This window comes from Dipodomys spectabilis, unplaced genomic scaffold (genome assembly GCF_019054845.1).
Source record: "Dipodomys spectabilis isolate Male_0828 unplaced genomic scaffold, ASM1905484v1 ptg000783l, whole genome shotgun sequence".
NCBI lineage: Eukaryota > Metazoa > Chordata > Mammalia > Rodentia > Heteromyidae > Dipodomys > Dipodomys spectabilis.
The window spans coordinates 6,275,056-6,295,016 of NW_024871460.1; the positions used below are offsets into that span (position 1 = coordinate 6,275,056).

Below are 19,961 nucleotides of genomic sequence, written 5' to 3' on the forward strand. Positions count from 1 at the left end.
TCAAAGAAAGAGCATTCCATCTTTCCAGAGATCACTCATTAATTCATTAATTCATTCACTGAACAGGTCATATAACAATGAAGCCTTGCTACCTATTGGGAACACAGGACAGATTCAGTCAAGACTAAGGTGCTGGTATCAAGCTGCTGGCAATGGGAAGATAAGGAATCAATTGAAGAACTTTGATAATAGAGGTAAGCCCTTTTCTGTTACTCAAGCTGCTGCTAGACAACTCCTGTCCCATGCTTGATCCACATAGGGCTACGTGGTTCTCCTTAATGTTGCAAGTTTTTAAATATTTTCTTATCACAGCTGTTACCTCTGTTTGGAAGGGTCTCTTGCTTTTGCATTCCTGTTAGAGCTTGGAAGAAATGTCATCTGATCAGAAACAGCTTCCTTGGCTACTCAGGCATTTTCAACATCTAGAAACCATTATCTTATCTTGCTTTGTTCACAGGGTGTATTTGTTTGCTATTTGATACTTTGTGTATGTGTATGTTGTGTGTGTGTATGTGTGTGTGTGTGTGTGTGTCCATGCACATGTGTATATTGACTGCATTATTTTGCCTGCTTTTCCCAACAGGGTATAAATATCAGAAAATAGGTACAATGTTTATTATAAACTTTTGTTGTCAAAGCTATCCTGCCCTACCTCTCATCTGAAATAATGCTAGGCACACAGAAGCAATCAGTATTTGTTGAATGAATGAAGTGAGTCAACTAGAATATGTTTTAGATGCTGGGTGGTGAAGTTATTGCCATATGGATGAATAGAGGTTTGAGAGGGACTGCTGGAAGGGACAACTGAATTCAGCCTTAAATGTTTTTTTCCTGATTATAAAGAGTATTCTCAGTCTTAAGGAAGATAGCTAGCAGAAACCATGAAAAAGAAAAACAGTATGAGCCGAGCCTGACAGAATTACTAATACTTTCTGCACATTCTCTCCTTGGTCTCCTTTGATTGATGTTTATGGATACTTCTGTTAATTAGTTTCCTTGAGACCAAGTCTCACTATATGACCTCAGATTCACAGTTCTCTTGCTTCTGTCTCCTGACATATGGGATTTCAGGTGTGTACCTCCATTTCCAGATCTAAGACTTAGTCATGTATGTGTGTGTGTGTGTGTGTGTGTGTGTGTGTGTGCCTGTCTTGGGCTTGAACTCAGAGCCTGAGCACTGTCACTAAGCAGTTTTGTTCAAAGTGGTTAATTAGTGATAAGAGACTCATAGACTTTCCTGCCTGGGCTGGCTTTGGACCTTGATCTTCGGATCTCAGCTTCCTGAGTAGCAACTATTACAAGTATGAGACACTGGCACCAAACTTAATAGTTCCTAAACAAAAGCAAACAACTCTTCTCATATATTTTCCTAGTGTATCTTTTTCTGCATTCTTATTTTTGAGATTGATTTGTTGTCCATTATAAAAAAAAATAGGCAAATCTGTATGGTATGTCTTTGAGAGGTTGCTTTTTATTTTTTTCTCACTATGAATAGTATGGTGTTGAGTAGTTCCAGAGGTGAAATGATTGCACAGATGCATGTTATGTTTAAATTCAGTGGGAGTGAACGGACTTTGCTTAGAAGTCTAGTGCTATGCTATCATCTTCTTTAAATTTTTTTTCTCATGGGTAAGCTGAATGCTACATATGAAATTGGGCAAATTAAGCAATATGATGGAAATAAAGTGCTCTACCCAATGCTAAATTTGCCGTAAATGTCAGATGTCCTTGATACTTTCCTGTGAGTCAATTTTGAAAGTCCAATTTGTTCCCTGATGTATCTTAAAGTCAAATAGAAATGTGTTATAGCGATGGATGGGAAGGAGGCTGTAGACAGAGGAAGTGAAGCTGGGGAAAATCTTTTTCATTACTTTTTAAATTATGGAAGGATTTTAGATTGAAGGATTTTAGATAGTCTCTGCATCAGCTAGGAACTTCAAAACACAAATGTCAAGTGATGTGCAATTGTCATCCTACCAGAGTGCAGCTGTGGTTGTGGCTCTGTTCTGCATGACCCAGGGTCAATCAGGGACTCTCTCAAGAAACCATAATCTGTGGATACTTCAGTCTGTTTTACAAAATGGTGCAATATTTGCATTTATTTTATTCACATTTTCCCCTAGTCTTTAAACTATTGATAGATTATTTACAGTACCCAATGCCATCTAAGAGCTATGTACATAGATTTATTGTATTATTTGGGGAATAATGACAAGAAAAAGTTTCTCTATCTATTCAGTACCCATGCATCCATGATTGGCCTAACTATGTAGGAGACATTCCACAACAATATTTGTGATTCTCTCTCTCTCTGTGTATATATACATAGATAGATACCTGTATCTATATCTATATATGTCTATATCTTTATCTCTATATATGTATTTCCTAAGATTTCTCTTTCTCTCTCTATTTTTGTCCATCATGAGGTTTGAACTCAGGGCCTGAGTACTGTCTCTGAGCTCTTTTGCTCAAGGCTAGCACTCTACACTTTTCTTTCTTCCCTTTCTTCCTTCCTTCCTTCCTTCCTTCCTTCCTTCCTTCCTTCCTTCCTTCCTTCCTTCCTTCCTTCCTTCCTTCCTTCCTTTCTTTCTTTCTTTCTTTCTTTCTTTCTTTCTTTCTTTCTTTCTTTCTTTCTTTCTTTCTTCCTTTCTTTCTTTCTTTCTCCCTTCTTTTTTTGTGGTTGATCATGGGGCTTGAACTTTGGGCCCCAGGCAATGTCCCTGAGCTCTTCAGCTCAAGGTGAGACAGCACCACTTCTGGTTTTCTGGTGGTTTATTGGGGATAAGAGTCTCATGGACTTTCCTGCCAGGGCTGGCTTCAAACCCCGAGCCTTAGATCTCAGCCTCCTGAGTAGCTAGAATTACAGGTATGAACTCTTTCTCTCTTTCCTGATTTGTTTTTGAGATAGTCATGAGAATCGAACTCAGAGCTTCATGCTTGCTAGTAAGGCACTCTGCTACTGAGAACACTGTTTTGGGGGCAGAGGCTTATTTTTAAGGTAGCATCTCACGTTTTGCCCAGGCAGTGGCTGGACTTTAGTCTACCTTAATTAAGCTTCCTTCCATAGGTGGGATAACAGGTTTGTATCATCATACCTAGCCTCTTCCTCTGAGATGGAGTCCCATGGACGTTTCTACCTGGGCTGTTCTGAAAGTGTGACCATCCTGATCTCAGCCCCTGTAGCTGGGATGACAGGCATATGCCTCTGTGCCAAGCTTTTGCTTGAAAAGGGCTTTCCTAACCAGCTTCATACTGAAACCCTTCCTGTCTCAGCTACCCCAAGTACCTAGGATTACAGGTGTGAGTTATTAGTTCCCAGCTGTTTTTCTGAATATTTAAAATCCATGATTAGCTGAATTCGTGGGTACAGGGCTGATGGGTATAAGTGGGTGACTGGATGGTTTTCGGGATCTATGGCAAGAGCAGACTTGATCAAGAGAATGCTGATGGTTTTAGCTGGATAATTGGAGGATGGCAAGTCCTTTAATTTGCTTAATAAGTCAAAAAGAGGGGCTGGGAATGTGGCTTAGTGGTATAGTGCTTACCTAGCATGCATGAAACCCTGGGTTCGATTCCTCAGTACCACATATACAGAAAAAGCTGGAAGTGGCTCAAGTGGTAGAGTGGTAGCCTTAAGCAAAAGAAGTTTAGGGACAGGTACTGAGTTCAAGCCCCATAACTGGCAAAAAAAAAAGAAGTCAAGAAGGTATGTTTTGTTTCGTCAGACAATGAATTCAAATTTCAATAGCAGCCGGGCGCTGGTGGCTCATGCCTGTAATCCTAGTTACTCAAGAGGCTGAGATCTGAGGATCGCGGTTCAAAGTCAGCCTGAGCAAGAAACTCTGTGAGACTTTTACCTCCAATAAACCACTCAGAAAACCAGAAGTGGCACTATGGCTCAAGTGTAGAGTGCTGGCCTTGAGCTGAAGAGCTGAGGGACAGTGCCCAGGCTCAGAGTTCAAGCCCATGACTGACAAACCCCCCCACCCAAATCAAAAACAAACAAACAAACAAAAAACAAATTTCAATACCAGAATACTGGTGGGTTGTTTGGAAAAACCAATCAGGGCTTCAGACATGGATTGGTAAATGGAGAATAACTGAAACCTGGGCAGCAGAGCTCATCTCATACAATAAGAACTGTCTTTCATTTTCCTTTTAATCAAAAGTTATGAACTCACTCCACAATTACCACTTTGCTTTCAATTGATGCTTCTGAAAGGTATCCAGTTGTAATTCATAAAGTTTTATTTTCTACTTAGTAAGCAATAATGTGAGACAGGTACAGCACAAAATTATACCGGAGTCACACTCTGAGAACATCATGTTCTTTCTTGGTCATAACTGGTAAGTACAGAAGTTAGAAGGCTATTTTACAAAACGTATAATTTACATTTTTATAAATACTTTGAGGGAGAAAAGTGGAACGCGTAGGGTGACACAGAAGAATATATAGATTAGCTTTGTAGCCTGTCTTCGAGTAAGCTCTGTTAGAGACATGTTTGTGGACACATACACTTTGCTTATGAGTTTTTATAATGATGACCCATCTGGATAAGTCTACAGTAATTCTAAACTCTCATCACTTTTGTGGTTTCTCACTGTCACAGACATGTGGATTTTGTTCCTATTGTTTTATTCTTCTATTGTTTTCTTCTTCTACTCAAAGAACCCTTGAAAAGTCATAAGGGGAGGTAATCTAGTACAGTGGGTCTCAATGTATTCCGTTTACTTACTCAGGAAGATACTTACTGATCTCAATTTCTGTTGAATCATAAAACTAGTGTTTTAGTAGCATACAAATGTCAGAGTAGTCTGAGACCCAGGCATATCTGAACTGGAAGTTCTCTGTTTAGCTTCTTTCTACTGGAAAGGAGTCAGTTTTTCTTCAACGGGGCAAGTTCATGACACCAGTACACTTAATTACCAAACATTTCATTTATGTAGATAAAGAATGCTTCCTTAGTATACAACTAAACCAAAAATTAAGTTTCTGGACTTTATGTTGAAGTGCTACACATTTGTGTTAATCTTGTGTTTGGAAGTGAAGACTTTATCCTCCTCAAAATGGAGCCCAATAGAGAACTCTCAAATAAAAATCTCAATAGTTGATGAAATAAAAGATCCTAAATTTTGGATCCTAGATTTCACTGCATCATTCAATGCAGTGTCATTTTTCTTAGAATTACACTAGTGCATAACAAAATTAAGCTGTGTCATGTGATACAATCTACAAAGTGAATCATCTATCTGAATTTCAAATTCATAGATGTTTTCATTTGTAATAAACATCACAGGAATGTAAGTCACCTCTAAGCCATAACCCCAGCTTACCTTGATTCCACATTTACAGTTGGAGTATCTGTCAGTCAAAAAAAAAAGGCAAACATAAATGACCTGGTATCATCATGGAAAAGATACATAGGACTCAGGATGCAATACTGCTTCTTCCATGTTTCTCTTTATATTCATTTGGTGGTAGAGCTCCGCGAGGAGCATGTTATATTTCCCCTCTGCTGTTCTTCAGCTCCAGCTCCTGCAGGAAGGCCTCGTTGTTCTGAGGACAGTTGGTGTGACACGTGCAAGTCCCTATGACCATCACTGGCTTCTTGATGTTCTGCCCCGGGGAGCACAGGAACTCCACCTGGATGGTTTTGGTGTTGTGGGGCGTGCAGCATCGGCCATCACCGCAGATCCCACAGAACCTGGGCTTGTAGGCATGCAGGCTGGTACAATTCTTGAACTGCAGGTGGATGGCCTTGGGGGACTTCTTGGTACGGAGACACTTTTTTCCTTTCTAAAAACAAAAGGGAGAAAAAGAGAGATGAATGGAGATGTCTGCTTGTCTGCCATTCCATTGAAGGGCAGTTCTTTCAGTATGATGTGTCTGGCTAGTTTCCTGAGTACTATGCATTGCTCTTTCCTCTTTGCTAACAGAATGTGAACTGTCTTTGGGCGATGTGGCCTGCTAGTAAGTTCTTTCTCTTGAATACCTAGGAGCTTAAGCTGGCCTTGGGATAAATTTGTGGGCAATATTAACCAAAGATAACTAGGAAATCCTCTACCTTTCTTTCCATTTTAACCTCTATTCCTTCCTTATTTTTTCTGCTTGGAATATGAACACAATCCTAATTGTGTAACCATCTTTGAATTCTGAGGCCAAGGACATTAAGATGAAAGTATTATCTATTTTATAAGACTTTATGTACTTTTGAAGCAAAAATATATTTTTTGTTGTTATGATGGGAATGGGAATAAAATCTGGTATTACCAGATGTTTCAAATACATTTCAGGGATGAATTTACTAAACGTTAACAATATTCATTCATACAAAGAATGATTCTTTATAGAAGGAACATTTATTCAAATTTTATAAAGAAACACAATCTCCAAGGACTAAAGCAATCAGAAAACTTCCAACATTTGAATTTGTCTGCTGCAAAGTCCATACATAGTTTCTATTGTACAATGACCTCAGGAAGAAGCCAAGATGATGGGATTGAAGGTGAGGAAAGTGGAGAGTTTATTCAAGATTCCACCAAGAACACCCAGGATAGTCAGCCCAGCAAAGAATTGACTGCTTTATTCCTAATTTAGACTACTTAAACTACAAATCAGCCACAGTTCTTTCTGCTGCTCAGTTTCCAGGCACAGCTTACAGTGTGTGGGGGTGATAAGACCCAGAATTCTCCTGAATCAGTGGCTCTCAAACCCTACTGTGTGTCTAAGCCATCAGATAGTTGATCTTCACATCTGATGGGAGATCTACAGATGTGCAGGTGGTTTGGGGACCGTATTCTAAGAACCCATTGTCTCAGAGTTAAGAATCTCTTGGAAACAAGGTAGACATGACTAATATGTTACTGCTTCCCTAGACTCCAAGCAAATTTCTTGAACCTTTATGGGATATAAATGTTATAAACATCTTAAATACAGTATCTTCTCGTGTTAAATGGGGTAAATATTACAAAAACAAAATGCCAATTTATGAAACACTAGAAAAGGTCAGAAGTTAGAGAGTAAGATGGAAGATCTTACTTAATAAAGAAAAGGGGACTAGATGGAGTTTCCTCTAATCCCTAGAACTCAGGAAACTGAGGATTATGAATTCAAGGCTAGCTTGGACAACATATCTCAATGCTCTCTCAGATCACTCTTCCCAGCTAAAAGCAATGATGTGTCCTTGAAAATATTAAAGGAATTCTTGTTTCTTCAGTTTTTGGTATTTAATATATAGTGTATGCTATTGCCAATAGCCATGAAAAGGAAAGGTCCAGAGATATTTGTGTGCATAAATGTGTATGTGTGTATGTATCTATCTGTGTGTATGTGTGGGTGTATGTATAGGTACGTGTGTGCACAGGGCTGCTTGCGTAGGTGAGTGTGCATAGAATTGTTACAGGTTTATTTCCTAATTTTTGAGAAAAGATGTTTTTAGGTGGTCTTTCTAAATAAGTAAAAGAAATATAAAGTTAAAATTGGTCTCACAAAAGGCAAATAGCTAAGCAACTATATAACTAATACAACCACTAAGAACTCTTATTTCACCAATAGGTAAATTTTAAGTAATGATAGTTAACAGGGCAGTTAACCTATTCCCAGCATCTGACAGATTCATTCTATTTAATCTTCATGGCAACCTTAAGATAGATATTTTCAATGGTTCCATTACACAAGGAAGGGATAGGATACTGAGAGGTTAAGGAAATTATCCAAGATCACATAGCTCATATTAGAAAAACAGGACTTAAAGCCAGGCTGTCTGGCCCTGGAGTAGTCTCCTTAACATTAGATACTATTTCCTCAGTGTAGAGATATGTAAATCTTGTTTCTAGGGCTGTTTTATTTTGGCCTTACCTTTGTACAAGGGTATAGCTAACAGTTCAATGTTAATATTACATTTATCTGATAGAGATCTGTAGCAAGGGCTGTGATATCATTCAGAACCAATTATAGCTTCTGATCTACGTGCCTTATTCCCAGAGTTAACACATTTTGTCAATAGAATTCCAGCAAAAAAAGTGGGGTTGGGGAGTGGGGGGAATGTGTTATTTTATTTGGCTCATGTTGTTTTATGCTGGCCAATGTTCTATTTCCAACAGGCTTTGAAAAATGCAGACAAGAATTCCCTGACACCCATTCTTGTATTCTCAAACCAATGTTTATCATTCCCACATATGTAATAGGTAGGGTTCTGGGGATTGTGGGATTGGTAAGGCAAAATCAGTCTACACTGTGGCTTCCTACAGCTTGAACAAAACACCTCTAAAATCAGCTATGCTTGACAATGGGGTGGCCAATTTTCTTCAGGGATAGAATGGAATTTTCTAGAATATTCTCAATTGGGGAGAATAGTCATCGGACCCTGTTCTTTTTTTCCTGTAGCTCAGCTACGAGTAGCTTGGGGGCAGGATTTAGAGGGGGCTAAAAAAAAGGTGTTGAGCTTGGATTCAGGATCTTCTCTGCCTTTTTTTCTGGGGTTTATACCCAGGTAGATTTGAGCCAACCAGTGTCACAGTGACTTTCTGAAGCCCAGGCTCCGAGTAGATTTCTCCCCACTCCTACCTTATCTGTTGGTTGCTCTGGCTCTTGTTCACAAGGTCGCACCATGCAGAGCCGAGTCTGCTTCGTCATCTCACACTGACGATTCCTGTTGGTGACCCGGGTGGAAATGCCCATTCCACAGCTCTTGGAACATGCACTCCATTCCGTGGTCTGCTCTATGCAGTTGATACTGGAGTCAGAGACTTCAACTCCTACAGTGGCTTCTGGCCTGTAGGCTATGGCATATGAAGAAAGATAGCTATCTTGGGTAAAATATGGGGATTAAATAGTGGTCAGGCACTGGTGGCTCACATCTTGTAATCCTAGCTACTCATGAAGCTGAGACACGGCTGAGGACTCTGGTTTAAAGTCAGCCCATGCAGAAAGCACTTGAGACTATTTCCAGTTAACCACCAAAAAGCCAGAAGTGGAGCTGTGTGATAAGAGTGTCAGGCTTGAGCAAAAGAGCTAAAGGTCAGCACCTGGGGTTTGGAGTTCAGCCCTTGTCTTGTGCATGCACGCACACATGTATATGTGCGCGCGCACACACACACACATTCACACACACACGCACACACAGACACACAGACACACAGACAGTATTCCTGTCAGCCAGTAGTAGATAGTAGATTTCATTTAATTCTATAATTGATACATATGAGTCCTCCCAGGGCACAGAATAGATTTATTTATACCCATCTAGTAAGCAGTCTAATGCTTGGCACATTGTAAGACTTTAAGAAAGTTTTCTGGAATGATTGCCCAACTGGGCCTTAAAAGGCTTAGGATCACAACTTGTCTTTCAAAGTTCAGTAGTTTTAAGAATATAGAACAGGTGAGTATCAACAACTATTTCATAAGTAGCAGTGTTTTAAGCATGCGATTCTGTATATGTATATATATATATGTGTGTGTGTATATATATATATATATATATATATATATATATATAAAGGGTCACAATAACATTTTAATTGTAATGGGTCAGTAGAACAAGCCAAGTCAAACCGATGATGAAAATACTCTGCTTTACAAAGCACTACTTTGCGTTTGGGAAGGAAGAACTGGTGGATTTAATTCTGAGAATGTCTGCCTGTGTATGTATGCATGTTCGTATGTACCTGTATATGTATATACTTATCTATGCATCTATCTATCTATTTATGTATCTAACTATGTATCTGTGTAGACACTTGGGATTCTGATTGCAAAAAATCTTTTGTCTCAACACTCATATATAAGCCTTAGAGCATATCTCCTCTATATGGCAGCTTTCCTGTCTCTAAGGAAAAGACTGATAATTTCTAATCTCCAAAGATTGTAAAACTCTAGATATGGCCAATATACATATTCTGTATGATAAATAACTTCTAAATTATTCTCTATTGCCTCTTGAGATTCCGATCTACTCCTTGCAATCATGTGCTATATGGGATAGTGCAAAAACAAACAAAAAAGTCCCAAAGTACCACTTGAGCCTTTTTTTTTCTACAGTGTCTGGAAAGACAAGAGTTCTCAGTGACATCTGAGAAAGCATAGACAGTGTATGAAATCCGGTAGGATTGAGCCTGGTAGGCAAACTGGAATCCACACTGGCTTGGCCAGAAATGAAGGTCAACTTCCAACCTAAAAGTCTCATGTGCTTTGTGCCTGCCTTTACCCTGGGAGATTTCTCTGTACGCTAAGCTTCTCACCTGGAAGAGCAAGGCCTCCTAGGGTCCCCTTCTCATTTGGGCCACAGGTCCACTTTTCGCAGCACTCTCCAGGCACTGCGACTTTCCTTGGAGCTGGGCAGTCAGGACCAGGCAGTAGCACATCCAGCTGACAGCGAGGCACACAGCCAATTTGTCCGTCTCTGCAGGTGCAGTGGTACTGACAGTTGGGTTCAAACTTCTCTCCGCTTCGATAAATGACCCCATCAAAGACACAATTGTCTCCATCAAGCACTAGAACATGGAGGGAACAAGGTAGAGGAAAGGAGAGAGAGAGGGGAGGGGGGAAACACAAGAATACAATGCACTGGGGATGTGGTGTAAAATTTAGAGGCCATATCCCATAGGTGTCCCTTTGCTAATGGTCTGATTTCTGATGATCTTATAAAGGACAAAAAGAAATAGTCAAAACCGTCCAGTCCTGCCACATCCACTTTGGTCTTGGGAATGAGGAGAGAGGTATATAAATAATGGAACCCTGAACACTGCCAATATGAATAGTCTGGCTAATTAATGGCTTCTATAATATCCTCTGCTACCTTTTGAGATTGCCCCTCCCCCCTCCCAGGCAATTTCATTTATAAGATGACAGGAAAAGGCCATAGTAAAGCTACTCAAGACCCCCATAGCTCTTGTTCCCAATGACAATTCATTTTCCAAGAATCACTTTAGGTTCTTCTACTCCAGCAACTTAGGCTTAAAAACAGGGGGAAGAGAGAGAGAGGGAAAAGAGGAGAGGAGGAGGAGGGGGAGAGAGAGAGAGAGAGAGAGAGAGAGAGAGAGAGAGAGAGAGAGAGAGAGAGAGAGAGAGAGAGAGAGAGAGGTGTGCGTGTTCCTATTTTCCAACTAGGGTAATTGGTCAAATTGGGAAGAACAGTAGGATTCTCAGGCAAGGAAGCGCAATAAATCGTCACTAGCTGGGGAGAGGGGGAGGAATCAGAAATAAAAGGCCATCCCATGCTCTCCTATCCAGGCAGGCAGGAAGAGCCCCACACTTACTGAGGGGCGACACCTGGGACCCGGATCTTGATTGATTAAATTTCATGAGCCTTGATTGGCTAGTTGCCTGCATTGTATTTTATTGCTGCCTAGACAGAGGTTATATTGTCCTCCTGGGAGCCTAGGAGCTGCTTTGGCCCCAACAGGACAATTACAGGTGTGAAAACAACTTTGCTAGGCTGCAGTTGGGTGGGTGGGGTGGGGACTTGAAACCTGTGACTAAGTCTAAACTTCCATTACCTCCCCCCCCCTCCCAGCTCCCCTGGAAACGACCAAAGGAAATGATTTCACTGGCCCTAGTAACTCTGCTTTACCCCAGGCCAGATTCTTCTCTAGAGAGGTAAGCCATGAATACTTCTCACCTCTCTGGTGAGGTTTCCTCTCTGGCATTTGGCACCCCCAAACCTTCAAGAACCCTTTGATCATGCCTGGCTGATAGTATATTCCACGAAGATCACTTAGTTTGCGTTACTAGAATTATTTGCGTATGGCCTTCTGGGAAGGCATAGAAGAGGAGAGGGGAGGGGGACCTCGTTACCCATGCAGATGCCGGTCTGGTTGCTGGGGTCCGCGCTGCGGTCGCAGTAGAGGCCGCTGCTCTGGTCACAAGGCTGCAGCTCAGAGCAGGTCTCCCCGCGCTGGCGGGCGCAAACCAGGCAGCAGGCGCAGCCGTCCAGCATGGAGCGCACCCCGGGGGCGCAGGTCGGTGGCATCTCGGGACAGCGGTGCGGGCACGGGGAAGGACAGCGCGGACTCGCAGAGACCTGGGGAAGGGGCGGCGAGACAAAGAGGAGAATTCCCTTAGTGAGAGCTCGGACACCAAGCAGGCCGGGAGCGCAAAGCCATCCAGGGACAGCGTAAGGGGAGCGCACCCCTTACCTGACCCAGAAGATGGAGGACCACGAAGGCCAGGCAAAGGCGCTGCGTTTGCAGAAAGAAGCTGGTGATCGGCACACTCTGCATGCTAAGGCTTGATTCTTTCCCCCACTGTGACAGAACGATCGAGACTTGCTCGGCTGCGGATTGGCGCTGCGATGGGCACTGGCCGCCTTCCTCCCAGGTCTGGCTGAGCAGCGAGCGCCACCGGCACAGGTTTTATAGTGCGCTCCGGGGCGCGCGCACAAGCCCGGTTGGCTGCGGCGCCGGGAGGAGGGGAGCCGGCTGGGTGGGGAAGTGGAGGGAACCGCGGGGTTGCCAAGGCAATCGGCCCCAAGGCTGCTCTCCTTAGGGCGCGGCGCCGGGGCCTGCGTGTGCCTGTGTGTGGCGACTGGCTTTTCCCAGAGCGCCGGGAGGGCCTGGGTGGAGCCCCAAGGCCAAGACCCGGGGCGCACTGGAGCGCGTGGGAAGGAAACGCCTGTTTCCTCCTGGAAGTTGCTTCACCTTCCCACAGGATGGAGACACCACCACTCCCCATCGCGCCCCTCCACCCTGACGGCTCCAACCAGGGCTGCAAATGCGGGATCTTGGAGTGAGATGCTTGAATGTTGGGGGCCATCTGTGGGGGACTGGCCCGAGGCCCAGCGGGTTAGTCATAAGAAAAGCACATGCAAGTTTGTCACCGTTTAGGGCACTCATTGAATGTGTTGAGGGAGAGAAGAGAGAAGGGGGGAAAGGAGAGAGAGAGAAAGAGAGAGAGAGAGAAAGAGAGAGAGAGAGAATATGAGGAAAAGTAAACAATGAAATAATACACAAAAAATCGTTTTGCCAAGGTGGTAGATGTTGCAATATATAGAGCAAACATTCTCCAAGTTTCACAGGTTTGGTCGAAATAAAATTAAAGCACAATGAAACACAATAAGTGTGTGTGGGGGGGACTTCCTTCTTGGTAGAAGAAAATCTTGAAACACCTGCTGTGTCATGCCAAACACAGAATGGTATATCTAAACGGCCAAGAGCTTTTGAAAGTTTAAATGGGTTCTGCTCGGCCGGTATCTAAACCTGTCAAATGAGGAGGAATGAAGCAGGTACTTGCTTGACTTGGCTGAGAGTTCATCAAATCAAATATATCTCTCACACACTTTCAAAACAATGGGGGGGGGTAGGGTTTTTTTTGTGTGTGTGTGTGTGTGTGTATGTGTGTGTGTGTGTGTGTGTTTTAACTGCTCCAAAGGTGACATCGCGTGGAAAAATATTTAACCAAATTTTCTCCTCCTTTTTGTTGCTCCCAGGGAAAATTGTGCTCAACTCATTTGAGGCTGGCTGCCTTAAGAAAAATCGCATAGGGCTGTGATGTAACTTTAGACTGTAGGAAGCAATGAATTGCCTTGACATCATCCATCTCCAGCATGAAGGAAATGAAAGGCACCTTGTGTGAAGGAGCAGGTGGTCCCTTTGATGACCCCAGAGGGTGAAATCACCCGCAGTTCCTTCAGGAGCATGCTCAGCAGCTTGGACCAGCTATCACACACTTCCAAGCCTCCAATAATTCTTTGAGGGACACTACACTGAGCACCATCCCAAGCTTAACCATAGATTAGCACCGCGTGAATGGGAAATTCCTGTGCTGGGTAACTTGTTGGGCTTCATGGCTCATCTGGCTCAATGGCGCCTCCACCTGGCTGCATATCAAAAACAACCAGAATGTATGTTATTAAAAAAAATAGCATACATACTCCATTCAAGTGCTGGCTCTTGTATTTTATGTTTGTAATGTATGTATGTATGTATGTATGAAATGAGGGAGGGTAGTATGAATAATCAAAGTATATTATATTGAATATGAAATAGAATACTGAAACCTATTATTATTGTTATTATTAATTATTTGCCACTCCAGGGGTTTGAACTCAGGGCCTAGGTGCTGTCCCTAAACTTTTATTCTCTAGGTTAGCATTCTATCAGTTGAGCCACAGCTCCACTTCCAGCTTTTTTGTTGGTTAATTGCAGGTAAGAGTCTCGTAGACTTCTGCCTGGGCTGGATTTGAACTGTGATCATCAGATGTCAGCCTCCTTAGTAGGTAGGATAATAGGCATGAGCTGCCAGCACCCAGCTCATTAATTGTTTTAAGGCAGAAGTGATAAAGACAGAGCAATAGAGGGATTGAATATGATCAAAGTACATATATGCATGTATAGAAATGAAAACTTTGTAAATCAATATATGCAAATAAAAATACAAGTAAAAGTAAAGATATGCAATGGGAGCTAACTTTCGGGAAACATAGGTGGAGAAGAACTTGACACATAGCTAGAGGACAGCCAGAGTACTGTCTAAGAATGAATAGAACTAAGACACAACGAAGAGAAATGGGCAAGACGGAGCTTGGGCTAACTCTTGGACAGAAAGATGTAACTTCAAGATAAAGATAAAGTATCAAGAAGTAACTTGCTAATGGGAGCTTCTACTCAGGACTCCTGATAATGAGCAAGGGAAGCCAAGTTTGAATGAGTTCTGGCATTTGTTGGAAGGATGTTGCCGTACGTTCCTTGGTAACCATGAGAGATGTGCCACTAGGCTTTACAATTCATTAGGCCCAAGGCCTTGAGGGCCTACAGGATCTGTTCTCTAACCTTATTGGTTCTCTGCATTGTCACAACCCAGTTCAGATTCATCTATATGAGGGAGAATGGTCCTACCACAACCTTTCATTTGATGACCTTATCAGCTCAGAACGGATGTCCCTTTCTTTAAGCCCTTCTTTTCTAAAACTGTGGAAAAGAAGTTCGTGGGCTAACCCCAGGCTTATCTGTAGAAATAAGAAAGGTAAGGTATAGGGTTAATTAACACATATGGGTTGGAATGGGACAGAAGAGCAGCTCTCTAGGAAAATAGAGGTGGTTCTTTTTATTATAAAGAAAGTACACTTGGCAAGTATAACCGAAGCACGCTCATTGTGTCATCTACTATCATTGCTTCCTCCTCTCTTCACCCCCCTTTCCCCCATTACAGCAATTGTGAACTGAAGTGAGACTAGCTGCTGACGAACAGGTCATGTCATCGTATCTAAAATCCTCCACGCTGTAATTGAGGCTGGTCTTTTACAGACCTGGTATGCTTCGCTTGTCTCTTCTAGCACTTAATGACTGAGTCGCTCTCAAGGTCTCCTTGCTTCTCCTGCCCGGGAGTCCTTGAGATTGGGGTGTGTGTATGTGTGTGTCACATCCACTGTGACATCCTCAACTACTACTGCAGAGAAAGGCAAGTGGTCAGCTGGACCTTTTTGAACTCAAGGCTTTATGCTTAGTAGGAAAGCACTCTGCTACCCGAGCCATGTTCATCTTTTGCTTTGGCTATTTCTCCCTTTAGGTAAAGAGTCTTACATGTTTGGCTGAGTGAGCCTTGGTCCGTGACTCCCCTGCCTTCACCCCCTCGTAGTTGTACTTACAGACATGCACCAGACAGGCATACTTGGCCCATTCTTGAAATTTAGAGGTGTCGCTTATTTTGTCACTTTTCCCTATCCCATGTAAGATGAGGTAAGACAAAACTGGAGGCTACGATTCCTTTAGTAGGAAGTAGAGGCTACATTGGTTTTTTTTAGCCATCACCCACCCATCTATTTCTATAGGTAACTTCTAACTTCCATGGCACTAAGAGTCTAAAGGCCTGCAGAGCAGCTGGTGATCCTTTCCGGTTGGAAACAAATTGTGTGGCAGTTGAGGTCTCTGCGAGATCTTATTAGAAACACTTACTGAATGGCTGGGCTTGGCAGCCAACCAAGATAGGGGCACTGCAAGGTTAGAGACTGTCAGGACTTTGGTCTATTTATCTCCTCCTTCACTTCTTATTCTCTTTTCTTCCCCTTATTCCAGGTATGACACCAAAGCCTCATGGCCACTTTTTCTGTTTCAGTAGACTGTCCATTGACTTATATCCCAATTATTAACCAGCCAGTACTCCTACCTAGAATATGTTTAGTCTCTCTTATTTTGTAAAGGTAACAAAGTTTTCATTGCTGTTACATCATTTTTCCCACCATTAGAAAAGATTTAAAAAATTACTTCTTAACTAGAGAATTGTAATATAAAGCATGGGAACTTCTCTATTAAAAATGGACCAAGTGAGATGAGTGACCATGTTGTTGCCATCCTCAGGATAACCCTGTCCTTTCTCATCTTCTCAGTCATTCCATTCTGTGTAATCTCTCAGGCCTTCCTGGGTCTTTAGTTATTGTTTATCCAGCCACATAGCTCTCATACTGTCCCTCATAAATTAATGTACCTTAATTATTTTGTTGCTTTTTTATTTTTCTAAACTTCCTTCGTATGTCCCTTTTCTGGGGCCTTGGGGAGTTGGTAGAGCACAAGGTAATTCTGTTGTACATTACTCAGACCAGCTGTGTGTGGTGTGCATTTATATGACTAATTTCAATCACACCTGCTTGCTTTTCTGACAGATCCCTTGACTTTTTGCCTTTAAAGAAAACAAGTGGAAGAGAAGAAGCAATGATGAGAGGTAAAAAATGTAATCATATAATGGGTCATGCTATGTCCTTTGGAGATATTCTCCTATTGCTCATATTTAAAAAATTAAAAAAATTGATGACTTAATAAAAAATACAATGACTAACTTAAATAGTAGGGAAGAAACATTTCAAGCTAAGACACAGAGACATATGAAAAATTAGTTAATTTATACAATTAGCTAAGGACTTTGTATAAGGAAATGGATTTTTTTGATCAATTATTTTTAAAGAAGTTTCTTGAACTGGAGAATTGACTATTGAGCTTATATGCAGGCAACACCGGAAGTGTTGAACCTGTGCCGGAAGCACAGGTTCAACAGCATTTTTCTTTCTGAGGGTCAGTGGAAGTTAAGTAGCTATTCACCACTTACAATCCCCTGTGACCTATCATGGCTTGTGAGGGAGAAACCATTTCTGTTCCAGGACTAGAAGTTATAAGAATAGCAAAGGCACATTCACATGGACTGGATGGACATCAGTTTAACCAGGAGTCAGTCTGGAGGCCAAATAATATTAGAGTACAGGCAAAGTCCTGATTAATGTCTCTAGAGAAAGAACAGAAAAATTCACAGGCAGTTTTTGACAGAATTCCCATTCCCACATTATATCTTGGAGCCTGAAAATACTTCCACAGTCTCTCCCATCCAATTTCTGAATTTTCACAGCAAGGAATTTAGATTTTAGGAGAGGCATGTCCACAGATCTTGTTGTATTTGACAATATGAACATTCATAATGTCTGATTCTTTTCATGACTATTTCATGGATCAAAGATGTCCTCAAGGATTTTATAACTGAGTAGAAAAATGAAATAAAAAAGCTAGTAATGTATAAGGCAGAATGTAATGATTCCTATAAATGAACATAAGCAAAGTAGCACAGAAGCAGAGAGCAGGGTAAAATTGATTTCTTGTCTTTTCTTTTTTTGTTGGTTGTGGGGCTTGAACTCTGGGCTTGGGCGCTATCCCTGCGCTCTTCAGCTCAAGGTGAGCACTCTACTGCTTGAGCCACAGTGCCACTTCTGGTTTTCTAGTGGTTAATTGGAGATAAGAGTCTCACAGACTTTTCTGCCTGGGCTGGCTTTGAACTGTGATCCTCAGATCTCAGTCTCCTCAGTAGCTAGGATTACAGTCATGAGCCACCAGCACCCAGCAAATTGATTTCTTTTTTGTGAGATGGGTGTAGTACAGGATGGAGAGAGAGAGTTGGGAAAGCCTTGAATTCACTGTTCATGTTTGTGTCTCACTAAAGCACATTGCCTTGGAGACAAAAAGACATGTATTTGTGTCAGACATGGATGGATTTTCAAACTTGGTTGACCAAAGGCATAAAGACAGGAAACTTCAGGACATGTTCAGGAAATCATAAGTAGTATAATTTATCTGGAACACAGAAGGTAATGAGAGATAAAATTTAAAAACAGATTACAAGTCAGGTGTCAGTGGCTCAGGACTGTAATCGTAGTCACTCAGAAAGTTGGGATTTGAGGATTTGAGTTTAATGCCAGCCTGGACAAGAAAGTCCATGAGATGTTTTTCTCTAATATACTACTAAAAAAAGGTGGAAGTGTAGCTGTTGCTCAAGTGGTAGAGTAACATACTTGTGCAAAAGAAGCTCAAGCACATCACTCAGGCTCTGAGTTTAAGTCCCAGGACTGGCACACACACACACACACACACACACACACACACACACACACACACACACACATGCACACATACACACCCCACAGCTCCAACTGTGGGAAAGTTTTAATTGACTAATTGTAGAATTCAATATTTGTTCAATATTCAATATTCAGTATTCAATATTCAATCAATCAAGTGAAGTAAGCCAGGCCCGAAGAAACATAGGTCCCATGGTTTCCCTTATTTGCAATAACTAGTATATGCCTAGGACAAGCAGAAAAGATCAAAGGTATGTACATATGACCATATAAGATGATGTTCAGTGAAATGAACCCCAAGACAGGGACATAAGTGTTTTTTTCTTTCTTGCTATTATTTTTAACATACTTATAATGTGATATGTGATTTTTTTTTGTTTCTTTTGTATGTTCTTCCCCCGTGTTATAACCCCTATTTTCACTGTATTTGATTCCAGTGCCCTGCATCTTGTATATACATTTTTCTAATTTGGGGAGGGAAAGGGAAAAAAACAAAATGCTTAAATACAGGGCGGGGGGAGGAGGAGAAGGATTGGGTGGGGGGGAGGGGGGAGGCTGGGAAGGGAGGTGAAGGGTAAACAAAGGAGGAGGCTGCAATGCTTGGTAAGAAATGTATGCATTATCCTGCCCATGTAATTGTAACCCCTCTGTACAGTATGTTCTCAAATAAAATAAAATAAAATAAAATAAATGCTTAAATACAGGTTCATTCATTGTAACCATGAGATGTACAAGACACTATGTTGAAAACGAACTTTATAACTTGTTGGGGGGAGGTAGAGAGGAGTTGGGGAAGTGGAGAGGGAAGGGATGGTAAGGGAAAACAAAGGAGGAGGTAACAACGCTCGATAGGAAATGTACTTATTACCTTACTCATGTAACTGTAACCCTTCTGTACAGTATTTTTACAATAAAAATATATACAAAAATCAATCAACCTAACTTCTTATCTAATCTATCTATCTATCTCTTCAAGAGTTGCATGGTCAAGAATAGATTTAGGAAAATCTTTCTTCAAAAATTTATGATGACATTTATTATGCAGAAATTTTAAGTTTGATACAATCCCATTTATCAAGTCTTCTAAAAAAATTTATGATGTTTCTGGAATTTTACTTAGAAAATTTTGACCTGTTCCCACAAGCCTTATTGTTTCCTTTACTCCTTCCCATAATAGTTTCATGGTTTCTGGTCTTACATTTAGGTCTTTGATCCATTTTGATTTGATGATGCAAGGTGGATCTAGTTTCAGTTTTCTGCATGTGGATATCCAGTTTTTCCAGTGCCATTTGTTGAAGAAGCTATCTTCTAGCCTATGTTTTTGGCTCTCTTATGAAGTATTAGATAGCTATAGGTCTGTGGGTTCACTTCTGGGTCTTCTATTATGTTCTATTGGTCCTCATGTCTATTTTTGTGCCAATGTCAAGCTGTTTTCATTATTATGGCCTTGTAATAATAGTATTTGAAGTTTGGTTTTTTTTTGGGTCCGGTCATGGGGCCTGAACTCTGGGCCTGGGCGCTGTCCCTCAGCTCTTCAGCTCAAGGCTAGCGCTCTACCACTTGAGCCACAGCGCCACTTCCGGCTTTTTTCTTTTTGCTTATGTGGTGCTGAGGAATTGAACCCAGGGCCTC

At 41.6% G+C, this 19,961-nt stretch overlaps 1 protein-coding gene across 1 annotated transcript; it reads right to left on the bottom strand.

The window, feature by feature from the left end:
- Positions 1-4,233: 4,233 nt before the first annotated feature.
- Ccn3 (cellular communication network factor 3) lies at positions 4,234-12,301 on the bottom strand. Its single transcript, XM_042673066.1, has 5 exons — positions 12,139-12,301; positions 11,798-12,023; positions 10,243-10,494; positions 8,570-8,784; positions 4,234-5,800 (listed from the first exon to the last, which is right to left on the bottom strand). The coding sequence occupies exons 1-5, from the start codon at positions 12,220-12,222 to the stop codon at positions 5,504-5,506; spliced, it is 1,074 nt and encodes a 357-aa protein (XP_042529000.1). The 5' UTR covers positions 12,223-12,301; the 3' UTR covers positions 4,234-5,503.
- Between the last annotated feature and the right edge of the window lie 7,660 nt (positions 12,302-19,961).